At 45.5% G+C, this 12,031-nt stretch overlaps 1 protein-coding gene across 1 annotated transcript in view; it reads left to right on the top strand.

Annotated features, from left to right (window-relative positions):
* Positions 1-725: 725 nt before the first annotated feature.
* LOC134352092 (septin-9-like) overlaps positions 726-12,031 on the top strand; it is a 585,694-nt gene continuing 574,388 nt past the window's right edge. The window contains exons 1-3 of the mRNA XM_063059263.1: positions 726-826; positions 2,715-2,810; positions 3,704-3,859. Coding sequence (XP_062915333.1) covers positions 2,739-2,810; positions 3,704-3,859 — 228 coding nt within the window. The 5' untranslated portion in view covers positions 726-826; positions 2,715-2,738. The remainder of the gene's footprint in view (positions 827-2,714; positions 2,811-3,703; positions 3,860-12,031) is intronic.

Genomic DNA, 12,031 nt, shown 5'->3' on the forward strand with positions numbered 1-12,031 from the left:
TTAGCATAAAGTGTATTTACAGCACAAATCAAAGAGTAAACGCTACTGGCACTTCATAAGTGATGGGACCTGGGTGGTAGCAGGGAGTTCAGTTGTCTCACAGCCTGGGGGAAGAAGCTGTTTCCCATCCCAATGGTTCTTGCCCTAATGGTACCTCCTGCCTGATGGGTGGCGGGGGTGGTCAAAGAGATTGTGGGATGGATGGGAGGGATCACTGACAATGTCAAAGGCTTTGTGTATGCAAAAGCGGTTGAACTTAAAAGTTCTGAATAACTTCGTGAATGCCTTACGTTTGATGGATACATGGTGGAGACCTTCTTGTCAGTGGCTACCAGAGGAAGGTTGTCAGAGTATTAGTATGTTACAGAGAGTCATAGAATCATACAGCATGGAAACAGGCCCTTCAGCCCATCACACCAATGGCAGCCATCGAGTACCAGTCTAACTTGTAATTTATAGTGGGGATCCATTGAATCTGGAAGGAGCATGCTTTTGTCTGTCATTTGCCTTACATTTTGAGACAATCTGCAGAAAAAAAAGAAATGAATTTGCATTAATGTAGCACCTTTTACAATCTTGGTGCATCCCAAATTCTTTGCAGCCAATGGAATTTGTACAGTAGCTATTTTTTTACACAGCAAAATCGCACAATGAGGTAAATAATGGGATGGGACAGCAGTGAGGTTTACTTTCTTTTGCATTGTGAGAGAGAGCCAAGTGCTGACTTAATCCTTTTCTCTTCTTTTTACACCAGTGCTCCTTTCTGCCAAAATTCTCCATTTACATTGAGACCAAATACGAGAACAACAATGGATGCAATGATAACGTGAGTCCTTGCACAGATCCCTGGGTTAAACCATACTGGAGCTATGTGGATATACTCTCAGTTTGTGTGCACTTGTCCTGCTCAGCCCGCACATGTTGTGTCTGTATTCTTCTGTAAAGTTCCAGGGTCCCTGAGTTTCAGAGGACAAAGGCTTTGCTCTCTGGGCCTCATCTGTAGCTGGGTCCCCTGGGCCTGATGCACTTTCTGGCACCAAGACAACCAGGGAATCCTGACTTAGCCATATTTGCTGGATTTCACCCAGAGACAGCCTGACTGGAAAAGAGTGCTGGCGGATACTTATTGTCTGCCCCTTCCAGGGCAGTGGGGCAGAGATGCTGGCGGAGGAGGTGGGGAGAAGATTAAGGTGTTGGAACCTCCTTGGTTACTCAGTTCCAGAGATGTCAAATCTTGAAGCCACTAATGTGAAAGCAGTTGAGCTGCTCAAGATCTACCCTCCTGCAGAGTGCACAACCCCCCCCCATCTGCCATCATCCCTAGGCCCCCCCTCCATGAGTTTACCAACCCATCCCTTCCCCTTGCTCTCCTATCTACTGCAGTCCAGAGCTAGATACTGCTTACAATTTACTTTGCTTGGATAACCAACCAGTCGCCACAGAAAAGGGTGTCAACCTCTCAAGGTGACTCCACTCATCTCTGGAGCTAGGAACACTCCTGACTGAGGGCAATAGCCCATCTTTTACTTACTGTTGAACTTAAGTCATGGAAAGGTAACAGTATACAAGAAGGCTATACCAGAACATTTCACTCCCTTACCCTCTTCTCAACACCCTGCATTTTTTTTGTTCCTTTCAAATATTTAACAAGTTCCCTCCTGAAGACCATAAGCTTAGGAGCAGAATTTAGCCATTCAGCCCATCAAGTCTGTGCTGCCATTCCATCATGGCTGATTTATTATTCCTCTCAACCCCATTTTACTGCCTTCTCCCTGTAACCTTTGACGCCCTTGCTCATCAAGAATATATCAACCTCTGCTTTAACTATACTCAATGACTTGGCCTCCACAGCCAAATGTGGCAATGAATTCCACAGATTCACCACCCTCTGGCTAATGAAATTCCTCTTCATCGCTGTTCTAAAGGAACATCCTTGTATTCTGAGGCTTTTCCCTTTGTTAGTAGACTCCCCTATTGTAGGAAACATCCTCCCCACATCCACTCTATCTAGGACTCCCAATATTCAGTAGGTTTCAATGAAACCACCACCACCCCCCCTCCCAACTGCTCTAATCTCCAGCTAGTACAGATCCAGAGCCATCAAACGCACCTCATTCCCAGGACCAATCTCATGAACCTTCTCTGGACCCTCTCTAATGCCAGCATGCCCTTCCTTAGATAAGGGGCTCAAAACTGCTCACAGTACTCAAAGTGCAGCTTGACCAGTGCCTTAAAAAGCCCAGCTACATTATAATGCGACATTCGATTTGGCCTCTCCGCCTACCCTGCAGCTGCGCATTCCATACCGGGACCATTTGCTGAAGAAAAACTGGTTTTCCTCACATCACTTACAGTCCTTTGACCAATCATCTTCACCTATGCCGTCTGCATCTAATCCCAGCACCAATGGAAACTGCTTCTCTGTCTTAACTCCATCATAGTTTCAAATACCCTTCTCAATTTTGACTGGATTCATACTAGCGTAACTCTGCCCTGTTTGCAGGTTTCTCGTGACCACATTGGTGACAAACCAGTTATCAACATACTCCTTTCAGCCGGTGACGACACCATCAAAACTTATTAGTGGCTTTGCCCTTGTGTTGAAAAAGATGAGAGCTGCCTCTAAGCTCATCAGAGAACAGGTTTCAGAATGGTGTGTTGGGGCCGTGGTGAGCCTATTCAGACACTCACTCTTTCCCCTCTCATCTCTATAGATTTTTGACTCTGACAAAAACCACATGGATCACGAGGTGTGTTTTCTAGACATTGCCTACGATGAAATCCCAGACCGTTACTACAAGAGTTCAGAGGTGAGTCCCTCCACCTGTTTGCTGGACAGAGACAGGGGTATGTCTTGTACCTAATAAAGTGGCCACTGAGTGTATGTTCATGATCTTCTGCTGCTGTGGTCTATCCACTTCAAGGTTTGACATGATGTACATTCTGAGAATCTCCTCTGCACGCTCCTGTTGTAATGTGTGGTTGTTTGAATCACTGTTACCTTGCTGTCAGTTTGAAACAGTGATCTCTCTGACCGGTCTCATTAACAAGCCGTATTCACCCACAGAACTGCTGCTCACTGGACTGAATTTTGCTTTTCGCACCATTCTTAGTAAATTCTAGAGACTGTTGTGCATGAAAATCTCAGCTACTTAAACCATCCCCCCCGCCCCACAATCTGGCAGCAACAATCATTCCATGTTCAAAAGCACTTAGATCACATTTCTTCCCCAAACAACAGAACCCCTTAAACACAAAATACTCTGCAGATGCTGGGGTCAAAGCAACAGTCACAACACAATGGTAGAACTCAGCAGGTAGGGCAGCATCCCTGGAAACGATCAGTCAACGTTTTGGGCCGGAACCTGACGAAGGGTTCCAGCCTGAAACGTTGACTGATTATTTCCACGGATGCTGCCTGACCTGCTGAGTTCCAACAGAACCCCTTGACCATGTCTGCATGCTTTTATGCATTGAGTTCTCTGAACACACAATATATCGAACCTCGAAGTTGACGGACTACAGCAGCAGAAGTCCACAAACATACAGAAATACAGTCTTTGCCCGCTTTATTAGCTACAGCAGGTACTTAATTAAGGAGCCACTGAATGTATAATGCATTTTGAACCTGACGATGAATACATGTGGCTTGTTCTTTAATTGGGCCTGGTTTAACCTGTCACTGAATATCTTGTGCACACAGGATCTCAGGTATTTTGCTTCAGTGAAGACAGGCCGAGGTCCTCTGAAGGAGGGTTGGAGGGACGAACCCTCACCCATCATGTGCTCGTATAAACTCGTTACTGTCAAATTTGAAGTCTGGGGCCTTCAGACAAGAGTGGAGCAGTTCGTGCAGAAGGTGAGTGCTATTGAGAGAGAATGTACTATCGGCATGGATATTAGTTTATTATTCTCCTATGAGCCAAGGTATGGAGGTGACAAGAGGGTGAGGCATGGATTAATAAGAGTATTGGCACAAGAATGGGTAGGCAATGGAGGCATATGGATACTCTGTAGACAGAAGGGATTAATTAGGCGGTTAGTTACTAGTTTATTTAAACGCAAACAACAGGAATTCTGCAGATGCTGGAAATTGAAGCAACATACATCAAAGTTGCTGGTGAACGCAGCAGGCCAAGCAGCATCTATAGAAAGAGGCGCAGTGGACGTTTCAGGCCGAGACCCTTCGTCAGGACTAACTGAAGGCAGAGTTAGTCCTGACGAAGGATCTCGGCCTGAAACGTCGACTGCGCCTCTTCCTATAGATGCTGCTTGGCCTGCTGTGTTCACCAGCAACTTTGATGTATGTTAGTTACTAGTTTAGTTAGTTTGACACTATATCATGGGCCAAAGGGTCTGTTCTTGTTCTGTACTTTTCTACATTATGAATATTTAAAGTGGAGGTGGATAGATTGAGGGGATTGAGGGCTGTGGGGATGTGGTACAGGGGAGGAGTTGAAGCTCAGGGTAGTTCGGTCATTATCATATTGAATGGCAGAGCAGACCTGAGCGGCCACGTGGCTTAATCCTGCTTCTATTTTATCTTATTATAGCATTCTGGCAATGTGTAGGGCTTTTTTTTTCAAAGCAAAGCATGCAGGAAGGATGTGTGCGTGCAGTGAACTGAGCCGGAAACATTTCTGTTCAGTCGCTGTTGGTAGTTCGAATGTTTCAGAAGGTGTGAACCTTCAGTCATGTTCCCCTCACTTGAACTGGAAGCTGCAGAGTATACCTTCATCTTCTGGTTATTATGAGATGCCAGTCTCTCTCTCTCTTAGTAATGGAAGCTGCAGAGTGCAACTTCATCTACTGGTTATTGTGAGATGCCAGTCTGTCTCTGTCTCCGTCTCTGTCTGTCTGTCTCTCTCTCTCTCTCTCTCTGTCTCTCTCTCCCATGGAAGCTGCAGAGTATACCTTCATCTTCTGGTTATTGTGAGATGCCAGTCAGTCAGTCAGTCAGAGTCTCTCTCTCTCTTTCTCTCTCTCTCTCTCTCTATCTCTTCCCCCTCCCTCTCCCCCTCACTCCCTCTCCCTCTCTCCTTCTCTCTCTCTCTCCCCTCTCCCTCTCCCTCTCTCCCTCTCCCCCTCACTCCCTCTCCCTCTCTCCTTCTCTCTCTCTCTCCCCTCTCCCTCTCCCTCTCTCCCTCCCTCTCCCTCTCTCCCTCCCTCTCCCTCTCTCCCTCTCTCCCTCCCTCTCTCCCTCCCTCTCCCTCTCTCCCTCCCTCTCCCTCTCCCCCTCACTCCCTCTCCCTCTCTCTCTCTCTCTCTCCCTCCCCCTCCCTCCCTCCCTCCCTCCCTCTCCCTCTCTCCCTCTCCCTCTCTCCCTCTCTCTCTCATGGAAGCTGCAGAGTATACCTTCATCTTCTGGTTATTGTGAGATGCCAGTCAGTCAGTCAGTCAGAGTCTCTCTCTCTCTCTCTCTTTCTCTCTCTCTCTCTCTCTATCTCTCCCCCTCTCCCTCTCCCCCACCCTCCCTCTCCCTCCCCCTCCCTCCCTCCCTCCCTCCCTCTCCCTCTCTCCCTCGCTCCCTCTCTCTCTCATGGAAGTTGCAGAGTATACCTTCATCTTCTGGTTATTGTGAGATGCCGGTTTCTCTCTCCTAGTTTTTGCTTTCAAAAGCTTGAGTCACCTTTCTCATCCCTTTTCTGATGTCACTTCACTGACGTGACACAGGGTTGACCTAGACACAACAGTCCAAATGGCCTTCTGTGTTAAAAAAGCATTGTATTTCTTTATTTAAAAGAATGACCTCTGTTCCATCAGACTCCTGAACTGACATGGATAATTTCACTCACCACAACTCTGAACTGATTCTACAACTTGCAACCTCATGTTCTCAGTTTTTTTGGTCTTCTTTTGCACATTGGTTGTCTTGTCAGTCCTTATGTATAGTTTTCATAAATTCTACTGTATTTCTTTTATTTCCCTGTAAATGCCTGCAACAGTATGAATCTCGAGGTAGTTGAGCCATAGAGAACTAAAGCACAGAAGCAGGCCTTTTGGCCCATCTAGTCCATGCCAAAACCAATTCAGCTGCCTACTCCCATTGATCTGCCCTCTATACCCGTACCATCCATGTTCCTATCCAACTTCTCTTAAATGTTGAAGTCGATCTCGCATGCACCGCTTGTGCTGGTGGCTTATTCCACGCTCTCACGACTCTCACTCCCACGAGTGAAGAGGGTTCCCCTCATGTTCCCCCATAATCTTGTCACCTTTCACCTTTGGTTGTCGTCCCAACCAACGTCAGTGGAAAAAGCCTGCCTGCACTTACCCTCTCTACTGTGTCTATAAAAGGCATTCACCCTGTTTGAAAATTTTCATGTTTTATTGTTTTACAACATTGAATCACAGTGGATTTAATTTGGCTTTTTTGACACTGATCAACAGAAAAAGACTGTTTCATGTCAAAGTGAAAACAGATCTCTACAAAGTGATCAAAATTAATTACAAATAAAAAAACACAAAATAACTGTTCACTACACCCCTAACCTTGGTGTCAATAGCAAATTTGCTGATCCAGTCAACCACACAATCATCCAGATCATTGATATAGATAACAAACAACAAAGAACCCAGCACTGATCCCTGCGGCACACCACAAGTCACAAGCCTCCAGTCAGAGAGGCAACCACCTACTACCACTCTCTGGCTTCTCCCACAAAGCCAAAGTCTAATACCTCATCTTGAATGCCGAGTGACTGAACCTTCTTGACCAACCTCTCATGCAGAACCTTGTCAAATGCCTTGCAGAAGTCCATGTAGACAACATCCACTGCCTTGCCTTCATCCACTTTCCTGGTAACTTTCTTGAAAAACTCAATAAGATTGGTTAGACATGACCTACCATGCATGAAACCATGCTAACTACCCTTAATCAATCCATGTCTATCCAAATACTTGTATATCTGGTCCCTTAGAAAATCTTCCGATAACTTTCCCACATCTGATGTCAGACTCACCAGCCTGGTTTATGCTTAGAGCCTTTTTTTAAACAGTGGAACAACACTAGCTCTCCTCCAATCCTCTGGTACTTCTCCTGTCCCTAAGCATGATTTAAATATCTCTGTAAGGGCCCAGCAGTTTCTGCCCTTGCCTCCTGTAAGGTCCGAGGGAACACCTTGTCAGGCCCTGGGGATTTATCCACCCTGATTTGCTTCAGGATAGCAGACACCTCCTCCTCTGTAATCTGTGTAGTGTCCATGAAGTGGATGCCACTTTTTCTCACTTCCATAGACTCTGTCTCCTGAGGAAATACAGATATACTTAACATCTCCCTCAACTGTTTTGGCTCCTCACATGGATTACCATCCTGATCTTCCAGAGGACCAATTTTGTCCCTTGCAATCCTTTTGTTCTTATATGGTAAAATTTACATTAGTAATAAATTTTACTTTGACTTTTGATCTTTTTACTTTGATCTCAATCTGATGGAGGGTGCTTTGTTTGGACAGGGGATCTTTGTGGAGACATTAAATACACAATGCACCTCCTGCTGGCTGGTCTAATACATGACATGGTTTGGGAATAAAATGCCACTACTGGAATCACTTTACCCCCCAGTAGTAAGAAATGAGTTTTGAAAAGTCATGAGAATTGACTTTTTCCAGATTCAGAATGAGAGCCTGCAATGGAGGCTTTTTGTTGAACCATTGAAGGTCACTTGGTTATACAGCTGGAATTAACTGCTCACCATTACTGTACTGTCAATCCGTGTGTACCAGCCTCACAGAAACACTCTGGTGCTGAATGGGCAGCCATTCTTTCCAGTAACTGAACCTTGTAATTGAATTAGGGCTTCTTTATTCTTGAAGCCAGGAAATGAAAATCATTTTTGCCTTCAGCTTAGAGTTTGTCTCCTCTTTGAGAGATTAATTACTTTAACAGCAAGATATGTCATTAGTTAAACTCACCTTACAATGGTTCTATTTTAAAAACAACTCACAGTTTAAGTTATAGTCTTTTGTCACGAGCTAAAAATAACTTCATAATGCAGTAAAACAGCAGTGAGCTTGCTCCTAATTGATGTAATTGACGTACCCTGTTTCTGACACACATTTTGTCATGATTGGCCCTGCTTAAGTTGAGCTAGTGGCTCTCAAGTTAGTCACTGTCATGGAGCTCACAGCATGACACAAGGGAAGGCAAAATTCTTTCTTCTGCACAGCATATTTATAGGACTCGAATTCGGCCATTTGGCCCATCAAGTCAGCTCCGCCACTTCATCACGGCTGATTCATTTTCCCTCTCAGCCCCAATCTCCTGCCTTCTCCACATACCTCTTCATGCCCAGACTAATCAATAATCTATCAACCTGTGCCTTAAATATACCCAGTGACTTGGCCTCCACATCCGCCTGTGGCAACAAATTACAAGATTCACCACTCTCTGTCGAAAGAAACTCCTCCTCATCTCCGTTCTAAAAGGACGTCCCTCTATTCTGAGGTTGTAGCACTGCATAAAGTCATAGACTCACGCAGCACAGAAAAAGGACCTTCACCCCATCTAGTCCATGCTGACTAAGGCCACTCCTTTTTTGCCTGTTTTTGCATCTTATTAGACCTGCAACTCACAACACATTGCAAGGTTGCACTCACATGACCTGCTTCCTGTGTATCCATCTAAAATAGATTTTGTATCTGTAGCAGGGGTTTGGTTGGGCCATATGTTGCCTGTTGACAAATAACCACAGAAATGAAGATCTAAAATACCAGGCAAGAGGAAGTCATCCCATCCATCAAGCCTGCCCACACTCTGATACCAGGAGCGTTATGACTAGACGTTTCCTGTGCAACTCTTGTCATCACTTCTTTCTGTCGTCTCCAAACATAAAAAGGCTACGAGTGGTGGCAGTGCTATTTTTCCCCAATCAGAAACCATGGATGAACAGAGAAGTTTGCCTCCTGCTCAAAGCCAGAGATTCAGCCTTCAGGTCTGGAGACCGGGAGGCTTACAGCTCAGCCAGGGCCAACCTGAGGAGGGGAATCTCTCAGACTAAACAAATACACAAACAGAGAATCGAGGAGCTTTTCAACTCCTCGGACCCCCGGTGCATGTGGCATGGGACACAGGTCATTACAGACTTCAAACCACCTAGTGCTGTGCCCCCTTCCAGCTCTGCCTCCCTCCCTGATGAGCTCAATTACTTCTACGCTCGCTTTGACCGAGAGAACAAGGAGGTCACCCTCAAGGCGGATCTCCCACCTGGTGAACTGCCTCTCTCAGTTTCCACCTCCGACGTTTGCGCCACCCTGAGCAGGGTGAATGTACGGAAGGCAGCTGGTCCGGATGGAATACCTGGCCGTGTGCTCAGAGTCTGGGCAGGGCAGTTGGCCGGGGTCCTCACGGACATTTTTAATCTGTCCCTGGCCCAGGCATTTGTCCCCACAAGCTTCAAGATCACCACCATTGTGCCAGTGCTGAAGCATTCCACTGCCACAGGCCTGAATCACTTCTGCCCAGTTGCACTCACCCCCATCATGGCAAAGTGCTTTGAAAGACTGGTTCTATCACATCTGAAATCCTGTCTGCCCACTAGCCTGGACCCCCATCAATTTGCCTATCGCACCAATAGGTCAACAGAGGACGCCATCTCCACGGCACTTCACTCTGTCCTGACCCACCTGGACAGCCCCAACCCTTACGTCAGAATGTTGTTCATTGACTTTAGTTCAGCATTCAATACTGTGATCCCCTCCAAGCTGATCACCAAACTTCGTCAGCTTGGTATCAGCTCATCCCTCTTGGACTTTCTGACTAACAGATTCCAATCAGTTAAATTAGACAACCTCTCCTCCTCCACTTTCACCCTGAACACCGGCGTGCCTCAAGGCTGTGTGCTGACCCTCTTCTGTACTCCCTTTTCACCTATGACTGTGTTCCTGTACATGGTTCTAACTCCATAATCAAGTTCGCAGACGACACCACGGTGGTTGGCCTGATCAGAGGGACTGACGAGACGGCCTACAGGGACGAGGTCCAGCACCTGGCTGCGTGGTGTGCTGACACCAACCTGGCTGTTAACACCCAGAAGACCAAGGAGATCATTGTGGACTTCAGGCATGCTAGGAGCCACACTCACATCCCCACCGACTTCAACAGAGCTGTAGTGGAGCGTGTATCAAGCTTCAAATTCCTTGGTGTCCACATTTCCGAGGATCTCACCTGGTCCCTGAACTCCTCCATCCTGATCAAAAAGGTGCAACAGCACCTTTATTTCCTGCCGAGCATCAAGAAAGCTCACCTCTGTCCCAGGATACTGACAGACTTTTACCGCTGTACCATTGAGACCATACTCACCAACTGCATCTCAGTGTGGTATGGCAATTGTCCCGTATCGGACCGCAAAGCACTGCAGTGGGTGGTGAAAACTGCCCAGCGGATTATTGGCACCCATTTGCCCACTATTGAGGACATTTATAACGCTGCCTGGGCAGGGTGAAAAGCGTTATCAATGATGCATCTCATCCTAACCATGGAGTTTTTACTTTCCTCCTATCCGGTAGGCGCTACAGGAGCCTCCGCTTCCCCACCAGTGTGCACAGGAAGAGCTTCTTCCCTGAGGCTGTGACCCTGCTGAACCTCTCATCACAGCGCTAAGCAGTATTGCACCCATCTTGTACCGTCTCAGTACTTCTATATTTGTGTGCTGTAGCACTTACTTATTAGCAGTTATTTTGTAAATAACATTATTCTTTGCATTTCTGGTTAGATGCTAACTGCATTTCATTGGCCTTGTATCTGTACTTGGCACAATGACAATGAAGTTGAATCTAACCTAATCTAATTCTGAGCCAACATCCCTCTAAATCAGGGGTTCTCAACCTTTTTTTATGCCATGGACCCCTGCCATTAACCAAAGGGTCCGTGGACCCCAGGATGGGAATCTCTGCTCTAAATCAAGCCCAATAATCAGATGCTGGAAGTCATCGCTTTTATTGCAGATAAAATTAGTGTAACTCTACTCTGCTCGGTGCACCTTTCTGGAGAAATTATCCTGCCATTACTGGGAGAAGTTGCTGCAGTTTCAGCCAGTTTCTAGTTTCGTCATAAGAACAAGAATTTTCCCCTCATGTTCTTTAGTTAGTCCTAGAGCAGTGGGATGTGTGCTTGGACACAGAAAAGATATGGAAAAAGAATCACCTCATATAAGAGAGATTAATTTTTAACGTTTATTTCAGTCATATGAGTCCCTCTCAAAGCAAAACAACAAGTCTGAAAGGATCACTGTAGCCCAAATCAAAAAAAGGGTCCTAGATGCTGTGAACCTGAAGTAAATACAGGTCATATGATGTTCATGCAAGCAAGAGGGTTAATATTTGCAGCACACCATACTTACATGTGTATCTAGTCATAACTCCCTGCATCACAGTTGAAGGCAACTCTGGTTTGCATTTTTATTTTGTGCATCGCCACTGTTTAAAACTCTCTTTACTCAATGTATATTTACCTTACTAACTTCCATATTCTCAGTGTTGTAATTTATTGTTACTTTTTGCATTGCACAGTTTGCCTTCTTTTGCATTTTGATTGTTGGTCAGTCTTTGTGTGCGGTTTGACATTGACTCTTGCATTTCTTCATTTGACTATGAATGCCTGCAAGAAATTGAAACTCAGGGGAGTATATGTTGACATATATGTACTTTGGTAATAAATTTATATTGAACTTTGAACCTTTTTAATTAGGTAGACGTGTTTATTTTCGGTTTAAATTTCAATCCGTTTCATTGGAAGCATAGGTGAGTGGAACAGACTCAGATTTTCAGCTGTCATCTGGGATTTATCTGTCAGGATCTCAGTGCATTAGGCTCTAATTATGTGAAATACTTGTTGGATAATAATGAATCAAGTGTAATTCACTAAATCCTAGTTGTGTATTTGATAAACTCTAAAGTTCTGAGAAAGCTGGGAGCAACAGAGCATGAAGTCAGAATTTTGTGGAAGCTCTCTTGACAGATACAAATTATATTCCTCCCACAGATAATGGTGCTCTTATTCATGAGAAGCAGCAGAACACGTGCCTAGCTTGCAC

The sequence above is a fragment of the Mobula hypostoma genome, chromosome 9 (genome assembly GCF_963921235.1).
Source record: "Mobula hypostoma chromosome 9, sMobHyp1.1, whole genome shotgun sequence".
In the NCBI taxonomy this organism is placed as follows: domain Eukaryota; kingdom Metazoa; phylum Chordata; class Chondrichthyes; order Myliobatiformes; family Myliobatidae; genus Mobula; species Mobula hypostoma.